This window comes from Cydia fagiglandana, chromosome 11 (genome assembly GCF_963556715.1).
Source record: "Cydia fagiglandana chromosome 11, ilCydFagi1.1, whole genome shotgun sequence".
Lineage (NCBI taxonomy): Eukaryota > Metazoa > Arthropoda > Insecta > Lepidoptera > Tortricidae > Cydia > Cydia fagiglandana.
Window position 1 is genome coordinate 8,690,701 of NC_085942.1, and position 19,526 is coordinate 8,710,226.

General features: G+C 37.0%; 2 protein-coding genes across 4 annotated transcripts in view; both read left to right on the forward strand.

Moving 5' to 3' along the window:
* The first annotated feature begins 820 nt into the window (after positions 1-820).
* Positions 821-6,016, forward strand: LOC134668886 (divergent protein kinase domain 1C). Of its 2 annotated transcripts, none has more exons than XM_063526374.1 (3): positions 821-1,057; positions 1,493-1,691; positions 2,351-6,016. In XM_063526374.1, the coding sequence occupies exons 2-3, from the start codon at positions 1,515-1,517 to the stop codon at positions 3,395-3,397; spliced, it is 1,224 nt and encodes a 407-aa protein (XP_063382444.1). In that variant the 5' UTR covers positions 821-1,057; positions 1,493-1,514; the 3' UTR covers positions 3,398-6,016. The 2 variants fall into 2 exon arrangements, with proteins under 2 accessions (XP_063382444.1, XP_063382445.1); XM_063526375.1 differs by having other exon boundaries at positions 821-1,050.
* A 7,102-nt stretch (positions 6,017-13,118) lies between these two features.
* The window catches only part of LOC134668884 (glycogen-binding subunit 76A), a 66,607-nt gene continuing 60,199 nt past the window's right edge, over positions 13,119-19,526 (forward strand). Inside the window, exon 1 of one of the 2 annotated variants that reach the window (XM_063526372.1) lies at positions 13,119-13,270. The gene's annotated coding sequence lies outside the window, so the exon portion shown is untranslated. The remainder of the gene's footprint in view (positions 13,271-19,526) is intronic. The other variant, XM_063526370.1, reaches the window with a different exon arrangement.

A 19,526-nucleotide genomic window follows, 5' to 3' on the forward strand; every position in this document is an offset into this window, starting at 1 on the left:
AATGTAATTACAATGTATGTCGTTTCCCAGGCCCGGGACTACCAAATTTCATCGAAATCGGTTCAGCGGTTTAAGCGTGAAGAGGCAAGAGTTAACAGATGAGAGTTAGGTACCTACTTTCGCTTTTATAATATTGATAGGGATAGTAGGAAGTAGGAATTCCTTGATGGGAACCGTGGCTGTCCTAAGCTTAAGGCTAACGGCCTACTAGTACTACTACTACTACGAGAATGAGATGGTAGCACTTGCTTTGGCAATGTAATGTAGGTACATGTTTATGTTTCGAATTCAGGCCACAAGATGGCAGACCCTCCACCGCGCACAGTCCTTGATGTAAAATGGCGCGTTCGGATATTTTCTCTTGATCTCTAAATACAGATCAAGAGAATTAAAATTGATATGAGACTATACAAATATAATTTCTATAATATTTACTGGTGAATCTCGTTTGAGTTTGAATCTCATCTCGCACTGAAACCTTGCTGAAACCGTTATATCGGGTAGAATATCTGATGAAATTCGAATGTTCAAAAGGTGCGTTCAGCGGTGATGCAGCTTGAGACTATAATCTGAGCACAATTTTGCGGTTTTACAGTAGCTCTGACCGCAGTGTATAATTAGTGTAATAGGCTAAACAGTAGAGAAATCAACAATTATTAAAAATAAGCTCAAATAGATACGTTTATATTTCATTCCTTGAATACTTGCGCACAAGTACAATGTGCATATTATTTTGATCACACTTTATTTTTGACAGCTGCTCATTTTGACACATTTGACACTTTACATAACACATAACTTTGAATTAAAGTTTAAAATTGATTAATTGCCGGGAGAAGTCCCCCGGTTTTCGTTTATTTATTGTTGTATTTGTATTATATTTGTGTTTCTTCATTGGATTAAACATCGTGTACCCGATAATTCTTGTAGAAAAACTACATTAGACTTTACAAAAACATTAAACGCAAATACCTACTGCATTGCGGTATGCAGACTGCTAATGGAGTGATTGTTTAAAAAAAATGCATCCAATAAGAAAAGACTAAGAAAGTATGTGGTATACAAATATTCTAGATACAGTTACGTGTAATTTTTAATAACATGTATTTAAAACTTCCGACAAGACAACATTATCACAGAAAATAACAGTGTCCATGGTCAAGTCAAGCGAATACGAGATAATTCCTTGTCTTATCGGTGTATCCCTGACTGTAAATAAGTCTAAATAAAAAAAAAAGTTAAAACTGCTGTTACTCCTTCACAATTTTGAATATGACTTCAATCACTATTAATATAGCACTGATAAGACTATTATACTTTGTTCAAAGGAGAAAACATAGTGGTTATATTCTCTTTGGAAAGGACCGCAGTGTCTTGGTAGGATATAATAAAATTGCTTAGAAGAACTTTCTATGATTCATAACCTCAAGATATTTTTATGAATTTACTGTAGTTATTTTTTAATCTATTTTGATAATCTTATTTCTTTCAGATTTCTGGATTCCCACTTCATAATGAACAATTTGTGTCATCTGTGGGTTTGGATTTTAGCCCAGCTGTATAAGTTTGTTAAAAGAAGGCTAATTCTTGTTGGTTTTGGATCATTAACAAGTTTTACAATATTTACCATTTTATTGAAATGGAGCTTCACATGCTCTAATATTCAGCCAGAAAAATATGTGAAAAATATTGTAAGTATTTATTTGAAAAACGAAAGTGTGGCTAGCAAAAGTTGAACATAACAAATAACATTCACACACATTTCAACAGACTGGCCTAGTCTATGCCATGGTATAATAATATACTCTGCCTGGTACTCTCTTCCCGTCTTTTCTAGGTCACCTGACTGACACAAGCCTACGTCATCATGCGACAGCGCTATATGATAATATGCGATAGTGCTATATATAGCGGCCATGTTATTGTGACGTAGGCTTGTGTCACTCTGGGAAGAGAAGACCATGTTTTATTAAACTATGGTCTATGCTCTGTATCTTTAGGTACTTAAATAAAAGTAATCAATTTGTAAATTTTTGGGTAGTTATAACATTTATTGATTAACCAACCAAATACAAAACCACCTTGATCTGTCACTGAACAACCTGACTTTAACCTACATTATTTGATCATGTAATGTTTTCATCTACCCTCAACTGGCTTAAGAAGCCATTTAAGGGTAGAATTTGTTTATGCTTTTAGTTTTTAAATACCTAAAGATACAGACTATAGTGTAGGGGTGAACTCTGATTCTAACTTTGATTAAAATTAAAATTTTGCTAGCCAAACTTTTTTGTATTATCAACCTTGATTTAAACAATTATAATCAACCCAAACATGTGCTCCTTTCCAGTGTACTGATTACCACAGTGGAACCTCCATTGGAAACCTTTGTGATGAACTTTGTAATCCTGACGGGATATCCTCCATTTCCTGTCACAATTTCCACACCAGCAAGGAGGCAGTGTTCTCAGGTATCCATGGCAACCACAGTGTGGTGTTCAAGTTGCCTAGAAAAATATCAAACTATGAAGTGCTGCACTGGTTAGACAACTCAAGTAAAAAGATTTATCCTTCCGAAGTAGATTTTACGAATATGATTGTAACAAATGTAAAACTTAAATTCAATATTTTTTTAAACCATGTTGATGCTAAGAGGATGACATATATTAATTATTCATTGAATAGTCATCATAGGGAAATAGAAATGGAAAATGTATGGAATTTATTGCAAGACAATGAATATCTTGCTTTATTGTTGTATGAAAAGTTTGATATTTTCCCTCATTTAGAGGGATCATGTGGCTCACTGTATGCTGTCCAGAAATTGAATACAATATCAAGGTACTGGCATCTCATAACACTTTATGATAGCAAGAGCGAGTGGGTGAAGAGAGTCAAGTTATCCGTGATGATACTAGATTTCTTATTGCGTTTAGATCATGCTCTGCCAGAGCCGCTTCGCATCTGTGATATAAAGATGGACCATTTTGGAGTCACAAACGATTTCAAGAAAATCAAATACCTAGATCTCGACTCTGTTCACCCGGTTAGTGTTACAAATAAGCTTACTGCCGACGGGTCAGATTGCAAGCAGCACAGTGATTGTGATTTCAAAGACTGCCGATCGTTTTGTAACCTGATGACGTTTAAATGTCAACATGGGGTGGCTAACAATAACCTGCAGATAGTTTGTGAGAAGATATTTTTGGGCTGGGTGTTGTCTGGTCGGGTGATGGTGCCAGGGTTGTTGCTAGGGCCGCGGTCTCCTCGAGTCCTTATCGACGTGCTGGAACTCTGCGCCAACCCTGACGTTGAATCAGGCACACCAAGAGCACCAGCTTCGAAAGAAATTAGGGACAGACTTCACAAACTGCTCTCTCATTTATCTTTATCTTAGGAAAGGAAATGCACTGTGATAATTAATTACCTTAGATGTAGGTGTTAACATTTTCTAGTCACAATTTTTAAAGTTACTTATTGTTTAAGTAGTTTTTAACAGTATCAGAACTTACATACAATACTTGGTGTGACAATAAAGTTGCACCAAATTGTGATAGTTAGCTTTTAGAATTCATTGGTAAGTAGAAAAAAATAAAAAAATGTTTCTCATGTGCCTTTAAATGAGATTTAAAAAGGTTGTTTAATCTAGTCAATTCTAATCTAATGTTTCCGGTACATACTTCTAAAATTAACCAGATTGCCAACAGTAGTTCTTCCTTACATAGTAAAACATCCAACTAATTGTATTTGTCTTAAAAGAAATCGCGCACGATGTCCGTAGAATCGTGACGCTCTCAGGGCTCCACGTTCATCCACCATCTACCGCGAACCACGTTCGATGTGTTGCCTCTCTGTCGCACTTGTAAATTCGTACCTAAGTGTGACAGGGAGGCAACACGTCGAAGGTCGTTCGCGGTAGGCCCTCTGCGCCCATTATATCCATATCTAGTGTGACTAGGGTTGCCAACCGTACTATATTATATAGTATTGTACTATATTTTGGCTCTCTGTACTATATACTTTTGGAAAAATATATAATACGCTAAAATACTATATTTCCGATTAAACGTATATTACACTCATGTTTAGTATTTTATCTAAAAGTACTATATTTTTTTGAAATGTACTATATTTTTGATGCCTTATTCTGGAAAATACTATATTCCACCAAAAAAAAGTTGGCAACCCTAAGTGTGACTAGCTAGCTAGACTAGTCGGACTGGTGTGACCGCGAAGACGACAACAGCGGAGAATCTTTCATTTCCTCGGACCTCGTGCGCGAACTATAGGTATCATAGAGTATACATTCTGCACTATTTAAATGTAAATAGATAAAAATGCTCACTCTTACCAGGGATTTAATATGAATAGTTTTTATCTCCAGTAAAAAAACTTATAAACTAGGTAACGTTGTCACATCATAAAGTTTAAAAGTACCTACTCGTATAATTTTTACGATTCGATTTAACGAAGTACCTAATGTAATTTATATCATGTAAGTAGGAATGTGATAGATATACCTATCTATGGTATCTATGTGATGAACGTGAACATTGTTTTTAGGGTTAAAGGATAACAACGGGACCCTTTAATAAGACTCCTCTGTCAGTCTGTCTGTCTGTCACCAGGCTGTATCTCTAGACAGTTGAAATTTATGATGTATTTCTGTTGCCGCTATAACAACACATAGGTACTAAAAACAGAATAAAATAAATATTTAAGTGGGGCTCCCATACAACAAACATGATTTTTTTGCCGTTTTTAGGGTTCCGTAGCTAAATGGCAAAAAATGGAACCCTTATGGATTCGTCATGTCTGTCTGTCCGTGTATGTCACAGCCACTTTTTTCCGAAACTATAAGAACTATACTGTTGAAACTTGGTAAGTAGATGTATTCTATTAAAAATAGAAAAAAAACAATAAATTTTGGGGGTTCCCCATACTAAAATGATATTGAGGCTTCTAATATAATTTTTTTCAAAACTGAATAAGTTGCGCGAGAGACACTTCCAAAGTTAAAAATGTGCCCCCCCCCCCCCCTGTAACTTCTAAAATAAGAAAATGATAAAACTAAAAAAAATATATGATGTACATTACCATGCAAATTTCCGACGAAACTTGGTTTGAACGAGATCTAGTAGGTAGTGTTTTTTAATACGTCATAAATCGTAAACCGCAATTTTATTATGTTACTTGCTGCTACGGAACCCTTCATGGGCGAGTCCGACTCACACTTGGCCGCTTTTTGCGTAATGGTACGGAACCCTTAGTGCGTGAGTCCGACTCGCACTTGGCCGGTTTTTTTTAGAGTTTAAAACTATTAGGAAATGATTAGAGTTTAACACTAGGAAATTAATTTTCCTAAACTTCCAACATAGTTGTATTGACATAGGTACCTAGTCTTTCTTAGATTTATGAATTAGGGCACAATAATTTTAAATATTTAGGCATTTCCAAAATCTAGTTACAGTCATATCATTCAGTCTTTGAGACATTTTAAATGTAAGTTCTAGTCACAACATAGGGGTCATCCATTAATTACGTCACACGAATTTCTAGGTTTTTTGACCCCTCCCCCCTCCTTGTCACACTTGGTCACATTTGGCAAACCCCTCCCCCCTAGTGTGACGTCACATTTTTTCTACGTAATCGCCAAATCGAAATAAGTAAGTACCTAAGTATTATTAATATTTTATCAAAATATTTTTGACGATATAAATATTAGTAATTTTATAACCCAAAACTGCTTAGGAAAGAAAATTAAACGAATATAAACGATTATCGTTTTAAAAACTTGTTATTTAAATGTACAGCGAATAAAATAATTTAAATAAATTTTCGGTTACTGATGAAATGAAAGTGACGTCACAAAGTTTGTGTCTCCCCCCTCCCCCATGTCACAATATGTCACATTTTCTTGACCCCTCCCTCCCCCTAAACGTGTGATGTAATTAATGGATGACCCCATAGCAGTATGTGGGTAGGTATATTATTTAAATAAATGTCCAATAGGCAAAATGGAACAAGTTATAATGGTTTGATTTTTTCCTTGATCCTACAAATGCATGGAAAGTTTTCTTTAATTTGTGGCTTTTTAACCCTACCGTATGTTGATCCCAAGGAAACTATTGATATTGGATAGGAATTTATTTAATCGTATGGCATATATTATGTTTTTTTACAAAATAGGCAATATACAATTTTACAGTTTTATCGCGAAATAATAATAATTGGATAGGAATGGAATCGATTTACATAAAAAATAGCATGTAAATAATAAATAAGTAAGTTTCATCTTCATACAAATTGTTTGCGAAAAGTTTTCCTCGATTTGTGGCTTTTCTAGCCGGAAAGCCTTTGGTCCCATGCAAGCTTTTGATCCTGGATAGGAATGGGATCGATTGGTATTAACCCTTTTCCAGGCATAGTACAGTCAGCTAAGAAAGTCGTCTACCACTTTTCGACTCTATCATCTGATTAATAGAGTGGAAAAGTGGTAGACCACTTTCTTTGCTGACCGTACGGTATATCGACCACATGCGTGCTAAAAGAATTTCAACTTTAGCATTCCGATTATTTAAGGTTCAAATTAGATTGCACTTTCAGGAAATGTGTCTTGCCACCTAATGAATCATCAAAGCTGGATTAATTTTAATATATATATTTGTTTTTTTTTTGGGAAAACCTTGTAGATTGGTGCGGCCTGAAAAAGGGCTAAAAAAAAGTTTGTCAAAAATGACCTTTTTCTCGCACCCGTATGTTTTTTCAAAAATCTGTAAACGTTAATCTTCATTAATTTGAAATTGAGGGATGCTCTTCTAAGACCATACTCGCGTAGTAGCACAGGAAGTGGTAGCTGCCCTCACTGCCCCAAAAAGACAATCCGGTTAGTTCCCGATTCACCGGATTCTTGTTTCGTCGGATTCCTGTTTCGCCGGATTTTCTTTAGGACGTCACAATTCACATTCCGAGTGATATAAGACGAAATCCGACGAAACATGAATCCGGTGAAACAAGACCCTGTAGAAAATGGTGTTCAGATATTTGTGAGCACCTTGGCCGCTCCGATACAGGAAATTACGTTAGTTTCCGTCCAGGCTGTAGTTTTCTTCCACTTGATGGTGACTGTAGGCTGTAGGTACTACCACTACGTACCTATAGTCCGGGAGCCGGCTGCATGAAACAAACCTCATCAAAAAATAGAATATACCTACCCTGTAGAGGTACCTGACATTTAGTAGCTTCCAACGCACTTGGTCGGCCTAGGCTTAACCTGGCAGATTTTGTACAAATGGCAAAAACGTTGGACAAAAATTCATCAAAAAAAACCTCATCGAAAAATAGAATGAAACTTGTATGGTAGGATACCTGACCTTGAGGACAGTAAAAAAAAAGTGGTCGGCCTCACCTTAGCCTGGCAGTTTTTGCAGTCCGACCAGATTTATTGGGTCACGTGAGAGCTACAATTTACCTCATCGAAAAATAGAATGAAACAAACGGATTATAATAGCTAAAATAAGCCTGTCGACGTATGTCTTGGTCGGCCTCACCTTAACCTGGCAGTTTTTGCAGTCCGACCAGATTTATAAAAAAATCATCAAAATTTTTTTATAGAAAAATCGTATGAAACTTGTATGGTACGATAGCTGCCTTTGAGGACAGTAAAAAAAAAATGGTCGGCCAAATCCTGTGTTTGCAGGTTCCTGTGTCCGACCAATTTTGTGGTACCACGTGAGAGCTACAATTTACCTCATCGAAAAATAGAATGAAACAAACGGATTATAATAGCTTAAATAAGCCTGTTGACGTATGTCTTGGTCGGCCTCACCTTAACCTGGCAGTTTTTGCAGTCCGGCCAAATTTATAAAAAAAATCATCAAAAAAATTTTATCGAAAAATCGTGTGAAACTTGTATGGTACGATAGCTGCCTTTGAGGACAGTAATAAAAAAGTGGTTGGCCAAATCCTGTGTTGGCAGGTTCCTGTGTCCGACCAATTTTGTGGTACCACGTGAGAGCTACAATTAGGCTAGCTAACTGATGCTTACACTGGTCAATTCATATTAGGCGAGAAACATCCTAAGTTAAAACTTTGGCATTGAAATTTATGACTTATGTCTTTGACACAAAGTTTAATTCTGCTTGCTTATTTTTGTGGGATATTTAATTTTATCTCAATAGCCTACTATAAGTATGAGAGAGATCTACAAAATACGACCTTATTATATTGCAAATAAGTTTCAATTTCGCACGGGCTTTCCAACCAATGGACTAGGCATCTCACGAATCTGAAAAATTCAAATTAAGAATTCCGTTCTTGACTGTCGTTGTGTTTTTTTTTCCACAATAGGACACATAGAGTTAGTAAGGCGTATAGAGATAATAAAGTCATTTAATATTTATGAACAGCTTTGGCCTCATGTATAGATTTTATTGAGAGTATCTGATTCGTCGAAACAATATACACAATATTCCTTTTCATTAAGTACCATTACATTTCTGTATCAATTGTATAATTATAATAACTATTAATTATATTCAGTACTTATGTATATTTTTGAACGGATCGGTGAGCAACAAGATTCAGGGCTATAACAGCGAAAATAGAAGTTCGCAAATTGCGAGCATTTTTCTCTGTCACTCTAATTACGCCTTCATTGGAGTAAAAGAGAAAGATCCCCGCAAATTGCGAATTTCGGTTTTCGCGGTAGCCCCTCAGTCCTGTTACGAGAAAATAATTTTGGAAGGCATTAATAGTACGTATATGACAGTTAAATATCACAGTTTTTAGAAACAAAGGTAAAATTGACGAAATATTTAAAGTAAGCCGATCTTGTTTTTTAGCAGTTCTAAATAATATTAAAGTCTATATATATGGCATAGAACTAGAAACAAAATCAAATAAAATATAATAATGAGTTCTAAATTCAAATTGAAGGAGTATACATTTAAGGTATTATAGGCCAAGCGCGCACCACGATATTAATTTTTGCGACACGATTTTAGAATCGCGCTGTAATATATCGCCATAGATTTATAAGGCGTAGATTCCTAGTTCGTACACCCCCAGTGAAGCCATTTCAAGTGCGACGTCACGTGTCACGTCACACTCGTATCGTCGTATTCGAACGGCCCTCGCAGTACTCAAAGTCAAATCGGTATGTGTACACCTCCCGTTTAAAATTCAAAAACTACAGGAAAGATGGTTGTTTGTACAGTGAATGGGTGTCACAACACATCATATAATAAAAACAAACCGCCTGATATTGCATTTCACGCGTAAGTATCGAGATTAATGTGATATTTTTACATAATCGTAAATACAAAAATCCAAATTTTCGTCAGCCGCCATTTCTTCTAAATGTTGCCAGTGTAGTGAATATTTTTTCCTCCAAATGGGACATGGCGTCTACATTCTAAAATAAATACGCTCAATTAAATTTCATTGTATAATTATAGAAAATTATAATTAAGCTAATTATTTAGGTAAGTATTTACTTTTTTCTTATTTTTATTTTGTGTCATGTTCGTTTCAGTTTTCTGACTGATCGGAATGACGCAATATGGAAACATTGGAAATGGACTAAACACAGTCGAATATGCTCTGTCCTATTTAAATTTATTCTTATTATTTAATGCACATTTGTTAAATAAATAAAAATAGTAAAAACTTATCAGCTATTTATTTAATCCTTATTTCACAAAGTACAGAAATGCAACAAATCCCGAAATAAACAAAAAGCTTTTGCTACAAAACCGAATCTACACACTTCCAAATTATTAATAACCAAGTGTGGATGTTGTTAAAATTCCTCTACTTTGAGAGAAGTAAATGAATACTGGCAACATATTTTGTATATATGTGTGTGTTTGCTGAGCGTAAAACACGAGCGTTCCACGCACACATCGATCGTGTTTCGGCTTCACTTTTGGCAGGTTAGCCGTATGGGGACTATCTGTCTATGCGTTATTAGTTTAAGGGTCTCCCCTGATATATCGACGCGCATTCGGCAAAAGCCGATAGGAAAAAGCTTTATGTCCACGCAATAACAGCGAAAAAGTCGTCGTTCGGCTCGGCTCGCATCGGCCGGCGCCTGCCGACGCGTCGACGGCTTTTTCGCTCTTATTGCGTGGACATAAAGCTTTTTCCTATCGGCTTTTGCCGAATGCGCGTCGATATATCACGGGAGACCCTAAGTATATCGCAGAAAATTCACTGCGCGCACTGCGATGAAAAAGTCGACGATTTGTTCATTCTCAACATGGATTTCGTACCAGTCGCTTGTCATGAAACGTGATGCGTTGCTGTATGACTTTGAGCATTTATAACACAAAGGTGATCCCCGTCTATTTCCATAATTAAATGGTCAACATCTAGCGTCTCATTTTGAGACTCCATTGGAGATGCAGGTGCCGAGATGTTGGGGTTTGGAGAGCGAAATGCCGACTGAGGTCCGGCCGGGGTGCGATTTTATTATCATAGTGCGCGCGGGGCCATACAACTCCGCATGCTGCAATCACTTTGCGACAATCGCGGAAAAATGTGACAAATCACAATTTTAAAATCGCTGCGATTTTTTTGTCGCATATGCGCGCACTAACATATAAACACATACGTTGCATTTCTGCGACAAAATTATCGCAGGACAAAAAATCGTGGTGCGCGCTTGGCCTTACTCTAAATTATTATAATACATCGACTATGGAACTCCCTCCCTGTCGAGTTAAGACGTTCTCAATTTATTACCTCCTTCAAATCAAACCTTAAGGAATACTACCTTTCCCTACCTTAGTTTTTCATTTTTATAATATTGACACTGTTGTTTCTTTATTTAATATATACTTTTTATGTATGTCTATGTATGTTTATGGTTATACGTATTTAAGTATGTTTATCTATAGTAATATTTTGTGTTGTTAAGTTATTTTTTTTTTTGCGCCACCTACCGTATATTCTAATTCTTATGTCTCCGATACCCAAAGGTTGTCTGGAAGAGATCGCTCTTAAGCGATAAGACCGCCTGTTGTTACCTCTACTGTCTTTGTTTATGTTATTGTCCATTTATTGTAAACTACGTGTATGTGAGGTGTGCAATAAAGAGTATTGTATTGTATTGTACATCAAGCATTCGCGAGATGCTCGACTTCGGTATTCAAACACAAAGCAATAGTACAAGAATCTAACTAAATGCAAAGGCCGAAGGAGCGATTCGAAGATCCGAAGCGTCCGACAGACGCGCGACTCCCGTAACTTTTCCAAGTATTTTTAAGTACAGTGTCTAAGTCGCAAGATCCAAAGGCTGAAGTCGCATTGGGCCGAAAGCCCGAAGCATCCAGGAGGTCAGTTCTAAACACAGGTAATTAATACAAGTGTCTAAATGCGAAGGCCGGAGGCCGAGCTCCGCGTAGGGCCGAAGGCCCGAAGCCTGCAAGATGTCAGTGGTTAAACACAGAACTGACAGCCTGGACGCTTCGGGCCTTCGGCCCTACGCGGAGCTCGGCCTTCGGCCTTCGCATTTAGATACTTATACTATTGTTCTGTGTTTAAGTACTAACATCCTGGACGCTTCGGGCCTTCGGCCCTACGCGGAGCTCGGCCTTCGGCTTCCGCTTTTAGACACTTGTACTATTGTTCTGCGTTAAAGCACTGACATCCTGGACGCTTCGGGCCTTCGGGCTACGCAGAGGTCGGCCTTTGGCCTTCATATTTAGACACTTGTACTATTGCTCTGTGCTAAAGCGATGACATTTTGCTAAAGCTCGGCCTTCAGCCTTCGCACTTAGACACTTTGTACTATTGTTCTGTGTGTGTAGTTGAATACGGTATCCTAAAAACAGGCAAACAACCCCTGTAAAATGTAACGATGCGAGCGGTACGGCTACCATCAGTTTGGCATTGACATAAACGCTACCGTGGGCGTGAACGTAATTTACTTTCTATGCATCTCGCTCGTACTGACATATTAGTGCGAAAGAGATATACCTATAGGAAGTAAATTACGTTCACGATATCGTTTATGTCAATGCCAAACTGATGGTAGCCGTACGGAACACTAAATGCCTCGAGCTATCTCGGACTTGGCCAAATTATTATTTTATTACTGTCCTCAAAGGCAGCTATCGTACCATACAAGTTTCACACGATTTTTCGATAAAATTTTTTTGATGATTTTTTTGTAAATTTGGCCGGACTGCAAAAACTGCCAGGTTAAGGTGAGGCCGACCAAGACATACGTCAACAGGCTTATTTAAGCTATTATAATCCGTTTGTTTCATTCTATTTTTCGATGAGGTAAATTGTAGCTCTCACGTGGTACCACAAAATTGGTCGGACACAGGAACCTGCAAACACAGGATTTGGCCGACCATTTTTTTTTTACTGTCCTCAAAGGCAGCTATCGTACCATACAAGTTTCATACGATTTATCGATAAAAATTTTTTGATGATTTTTTTATAAATCTGGTCGGACTGCAAAAACTGCCAGGTTAAGGTGAGGCCGACCAAGACATACGTCAACAGGCTTATTTTAGCTATTATAATCCGTTTGTTTCATTCTATTTTTCGATGAGGTAAATTGTAGCTCTCACGTGACCCAATAAATCTGGTCGGACTGCAAAAACTGCCAGGCTAAGGTGAGGCCGACCACTTTTTTTTTATTGTCCTCAAGGTCAGGTATCCTACCATACAAGTTTCATTCTATTTTTCGATGAGGTTTTTTTTGATGAATTTTTGTCCAACGTTTTTGCCATTTGTACAAAATCTGCCAGGTTAAGCCTAGGCCGACCAAGTGCGTTGGAAGCTACTAAATGTCAGGTACCTCTACAGGGTAGGTATATTCTATTTTTTGATGAGGTTTGTTTCATGCAGCTGGCTCCCGGACTACTAATACTACTGGAGTTTAGCCATATAGGGACGTAAATACTTACATTCTATGAGCTGATACGCATATTAGGAATTACTTCGACCACAACAAACCGATACTGCCGAAAGTTTGCCAGAGGTCAGAATTAATTTAGGTTGGCGGTATTATGGGCGCCGCGACGCATGCGCGACGCCGCTGGCGACCTTCCGTCGTCCTCTCGCCGCCGCCAGTCGACGGCGTACGCCGTTCCGCCGCACATGTTGATAAAAATACGCGTAGAAAGTGGACTAACTTTCGCTTTCTTTCGCGTTTACAGGCGCCGTTTTGAGGGCCTGTCGCGTGGTGTTGTGATGTGCGTGTGACGTAGCGGTGGCTACGGATTTCTGAAGATACCGGCACGAAATACAGGTAGGTACCCACGGTGTAAACATGCGTGCATGTTTTATATTATAACTTTTATCTTTCGTGTGTTCAATTAAAAACGTTTGCGAATGTTTTGTGGCACGTGCCGGTGAGTAAAGCAAAGTGGAAAAGGGTCCATTGTAACGTAAATAGCCGGTTTTTAACCGGCTTATTTTGATAACATAACGTGTGACCTTCACCTTTAACTCAAGTTCAACGCACGGTAACTGATGTTGCGTAAGGTCATGCATTTGTAAGATTGGATTAATAATGACACTACTGCACTATTTCACCGGTGAGACTACGTACCAGTGGTGGAGCGTCCATAGAACTCTATTCCCATCAGCTTGTCTGATATTCAGGCTATTTTAACATATGAAGAAAAGGAAGGGCAACTCGGCTACGAAAAATCTAGACGCGCCGCCACTGCTGCCTACTTACCTACGTACTTACTTCGTTTTAGTATGGAATTGCGCAATGTTTTAGAATAGAATAGAAAGTCATTTATTGGTTTTGATAGGAACTCGAGGGTATAATGATGTAGGATTTCCTGACTAATCACATGTAGCGATTAAAATGTCCTTTGAAGATTGAAGATCTAAGTTTGCATTTGGTCTAGTTATAAAAATTGTTTAATTTTATCGGTAACGTTTTTATTTGTAATAATTCAGTAGGAAATGTGGTCTTTTCTAGATATATTAGTACTAATGCAAGTCATTGAAAGATAACATATTTTTGTCTTCGCGAAACTTCTCCAAAGAAAGTGATTTACAATAAGTCTGTACATAATACTTAGTCAATCTGTGTAAGAATGTCCTATAATAATATTTAATACATTTACCTACTTTTACGTGACTTTTTTGATGATGAAGAAGAAGGTCACCTGAAGGTACAAGAGCGTGAAGAAAAATTATTTTTGTCATATAATGTTTATTGCTTGTTTTGGCCTCAGGAATGCGTGAATAAAATTCTTCGGGTTCCTTCTGGGCTAATACGATACATATATTGGGCTAGGTCACCCATGCTATGTTTTATTTATTTTTTAAGAGCCCTTCAACGTGCACACTAGCGCCACAGCTAAATAATCGTGATTATTTAAATTTAACGAAAGGTATTGAAAAAAGGGGGCCGCTACGTACTGTATTGTGTATTTAAGTACCTTTTGAATACATCAAACTAGTTTTTATGTTGCTGGTTACGTCGATCTAGGAACTCAAAACAAAAACGGCCGTTTTAACTTTGGACGCATAGAATGACGAATCCAGCAACATAAAACTAGTCTGAAGTATTCAAAAGGTACTTACATACACAGTACAGTACGTAGCGGCCCCCTTTTTTCAATATCTTTCGTTAAATTTAAATAATCACGATTATTTCGCTGTGGCGCTAGTGTGCACGTTGAAGGGCTCTTAAGTATTTAGTTTTAGTTTTGTAGGTAGTTTTAATTTTAGGTTACATTTTATTGTAAGTTTGATGAGTACACGACCATCCTGATTATTGTTATCATAACGTTAAAATTTTTCGGTTAAGTATACAAAGTCTTTCGTATGATATTTATTTAAAAAATCATACCTACTAAGTCAATGAATAGAGGTAGGTATTTGACACTTAGCCAAATAGGTACATATACTTTTTTTTCCAAGTTGATAACGAATAATAGATATTTTATGTTAGTCACTATGCTGACGATAATAACATCTTTTGGCAACGTAGGGGATTACCCACATTAGAACATTTGTACCTAGTTATCTTATCGCTATCGGAAACACTGACATTCAGACATTATTACATTAATACGTACCGAGATAATATCTTATCGTAGATTATCTAAGGGTGGTACCTATTCCACTTGTACAATTTATTTGTCTAATGTGTATTTTGTGTCTCACATTTTGCTTAATGAGAGAGTGAGACGCAATGCCATTGAACCAAGAAATTGGACAGGTGGAATATTACCAACCTAAGGAGTAAATACTAAATATTGTTTTTAATACAGTTGCTCAAAAAGTGCTACTTTACGTAGCTGTTTAGCGTGCGGAAAGTTGGTTATCTCGAACTAGTGCTTTTTACTTTTCCAATTTTTTTAAATTTATACTTGTTCCAATTCACGACTACTTATTGATGAGTGTTAATATTAGTTTCCTTTAAACGTCGTAATCAGCATAAAAACCTACCGTTAATGTAAGAATACGAAAAATATTACATATTTCATATTTAATTACTTACGTCTTCATCATTATAACACGTTTAATTTTTAATATTCAATATTGAAAATTCCGTTCGTAATAAGTTGACTGAATGGAACGGAATAGCTGTCAAACGCCCATAGATATAATATACTTAAAGACGACGTCTAACCGAGCTGTCACTGTTACCACTTTTGTTTAGTGTACGATTAACAATGTTTTTCTTATTTTTTCGCAACTGTATTAAAAAACGTCGTTCGATACACGTGCGGAAATGTCATTCTTCACTCGTCCCGAGTCTTGCCACTCGCCTGCGGCTCGTGGCAAGATATCTCGGTACTCGTGAAGTAATGACATACCTTCCGAACTAGCATCGAAATGTACTATTACAGTACGTATGGTCTTTCCCGCACTAGTGCTGGAAACAGCACTTTCCGTGCATAATTATGTCAAAAGTTTAAAGGGTCATATGTACTGTAAAACGTTGTACGATACACGTGCGAATAAGTAACGTGCTAATCACAACTCGTGTCGTTTTAAAACACTCCCTTCAGCCGTGTTTTAATCTATTGCCACTCGTTTCGAATTTCCTCTTTCGTGGATAAGGGTAACATTCCATTTCCAACGACAGCTGCACTACTACTGTCAATTTTACTATGGAAATTGACAATGACAGCGACGCGTTCAGTACCGGTAGTGCAGCTGCGGTTAGAAATGGAATGTTACCATAAGGACCCTTTTCTGAAGAAATGCCGTAGACGTATCAAAGAAACAAGCAAGCTACTCGTATATACCTCCAGTCATAAATTACAATCACAGGGCTGTAATGCAAGCAGCAATTGCTTAAAGACCAACACAACCTCGAAGCTCTTTAAAGTTGAGTCGATGGCCCTGTCCTGCTCACACTGGTTATAAAATTATGACGTGAAAAGGACGACACAAGGTTTGAATATCCACCTCGGAAGCAATTCTTCAGGAGTGTTATTCCAATAGCTTACAGCTGACAACGGCAATCGCCAATCGCAACCGGCAACTGGCAACGGGTTGCCGGCATCAGACCGTCAACAACTCCTGAGGATGCCTCGTAGAGAGGAGAAACACGTGTCGAGTATTATTCTTTTGGTGGTGCTTTGTTGTATTTATTTGCGTATTTATTTTTGCGGTGGGAGGGTGGGAACATTAATTAATTAATAAAATGCATGTAAAAAATACGCAAGTAAGGGCCGGTTGCACCAACCACATTTGACAGACTGATCAACGTCAGCCGGCGCGCCCCGGCGCTTTACTATGAAACTTTCCATACCTACATACAAATTTTGCGAACTCTTTAACGATACGAACAGTTTGGTGCAATGCAACCGACCCTAAGTATAACGGGTTCGCGGATTAGCAAAGTAATATTTTGGTTTTAATTAATATGGATTACCGCAAAGTAACGCCTGATTCTATCCACTAGTATGAGGTCTTTCATATTGATTGTCACTGTGACAAGGTACGAAAAGGGCCATAAATTAATACTTTCGACCGTACCTATATTATAAGAAAACCGGTTACTTTTATCCGGGATCTTGAGTTAACCAGAGCGGCTACCGCGAAAACCGAAATTCGCAAATTGCGGGGATCTTTCTCTTTTACTCCGACGAAGGCGTAAATAGAGTGACAGAGAAAAATCCCCGCAATTTGCGAACTTCGATTTTCGCGGTTATAGCCCTGTGGCCTATCCCACAAAACTTACAATTACAATTTTACAAGTGTCAAGTTACAAGTTTGTAATAATACAAATGTGCGTACCACAAAATATACAAGTAACAAATTTGTATTGGAAAATTCTTACAAAATATGTAAATTGTATTGACAAGTCTACAATTTATTGTATCACAAAAATTTACATACGCTACATATATTTTCCGGAAAACGTACAAATTTGTAGCTGACAATTGTTTTGTGGTACATTACATTGTAGTAATAATTATACATATATGTAGAATTGTACCTACAAGTTAACAATTCTCTAAACGTGTGTCGCACCCTCTTGCTACAGTTGCTACCTATACGTATACTAGTAATTGCAGTATATTTTGCCATTTTAGCTACGGAACCCTAAAAAGCGATCCTAGTTGTCATGAATTTCATATACATATAAACCCCAAACTTACTTAGTTTTAATTTAATTTACGAAATACTCATAGGTATTGAATAAGAAAAAAATGGATATACTCAAATTGAGCTTACCATCGTACCCCTTTTCCAATTTTGCCACATAGTGTCCCTTAAGTATTTCCAATCTTTCTCCATTATTCCTAAATCATTTAAATTTTGCGTTAATCCTTCCATTTGTTTATTTTCACAGTGTGCGTCAATTCATCGCTAAATTTACCAAAGAGAATGTTTATTTTTTTTCATTTATGAGGTTTAAAATGGTCAGTTTAGCTTGCAAATCCATTAATTGTAATGTCAGTTGGTGTGTAAATACTCGTAGAATTCGGAGATAGATGACTATATAAATATAATTAATGTAATTCTTGCGTATTGCGTACAAAGTGAAACTATCTTCAACATTAAAGAAGCAAAATAAATTGTTATATATTTGTAGTTGTAACATTACAATTTTTCGCTTGTACATTTACAAATCAACAATTCTACAATTATGTAGCTGTCGTGACATACCTTTATTCTTTGTGATACGCTTTCACAAAAATTACATATTTGTGTACTGCAGACTTGTAACGAATACATATTTGTAATTATTGTGGTACATTTTTTTGTTTACAATTTAACAATTTTGTCGAATTGTACACTTGTAAAGTTTTGTGGCATAGGGCACTGGTTTGCTTGAGTCGCACGATTGTGAACATTAGCAAGTGATGGGAATTCAGATCCAGTACTTGTGTGCGTGGGTGTCCACTTGCCACTCGATGGACAATTTAATGCCAATAAAAAGAAATTATTGTCTGACGGCCAGACACGCACTGTAGTGACTGTACTGTAAGGCACAGGAAGAGCAATAAGTCGTGCGAAATATTACAATAAATCATTATATTTTGATTACAAATATTACAACAATGGCTTGAGGCACGATGTACCATCCTACCATTGCACAGTCACGTACAGTCACCTGCAAATAATATATATGTTACTCTTCGAAGGCCGTAAAAATATGTGACACACTCAAATAAGATCGTGTCAGATATTTTTGCGGCCTTCTTTGTGTAACATATACCTACCCCTAGGTACTGGTACAAGTTCTGGGCAAAACGATTCTTAATTTTAATTGTTTAGACTTTCTTGTAGAAGCAGTCAATTGTTAGTAGTAAATTAAGTCGAGACTCTGTGATGTTAGTGATGTAAGTAAGACTTTGTAAGGAATTAATCGTTGTAGGTTCGGCAACGCGCATGTGATACCCACGACACCCATGACTAAGCTATAGGCGGTATACTTGTTTGCCATCATAATGGGGTGAAAACAACGTTTTGCAACCCTATTAGTTAAGTGTAGGCACTAACATCTTTTTGTTTGTAGATATAAAAGTGCTCAAAATAGAATTTCATTAAATTTGTAAACACGGAATATCTATGAATTTTTCATTTAATTTTCATTGCCCCGGGTGGCTTGTTGTTTTTCAGTCTGACTAAAGTGCATTGAACTGTCTCAGTGTCTGGGTATTTTCAAGGATAGGTACCTAAACTGCGCAGTTGTCTACACATATAAAGTGTCTTCTACTATTACTATTACTTATTCTGTGCTTTAGATATGTTTCATGTTTTAGATTGGGTTAAATTAATTAGTTGGCTCTTGTAGGTTCATCATTCATCATTTCAGCCTATATACGTCCCACTGCTGAGCACAGTGCCCTATCCCACAAAACTTTACAAGTGTACAATTCGACAAAATTGTTAAATTGTAAACAAAAAAATGTACCACAATAATTACAAATATGTATTCATTACAAGTCTGCAATATACAAATATGTCATTTTTGCTAAAGCGTATCACAAAGAATAAAGGTATGTCACGACAGCTACATAATTGTAGTATTGTTGATTTGTAAATATAAAAGCGAAAAATTGTAATGTTAC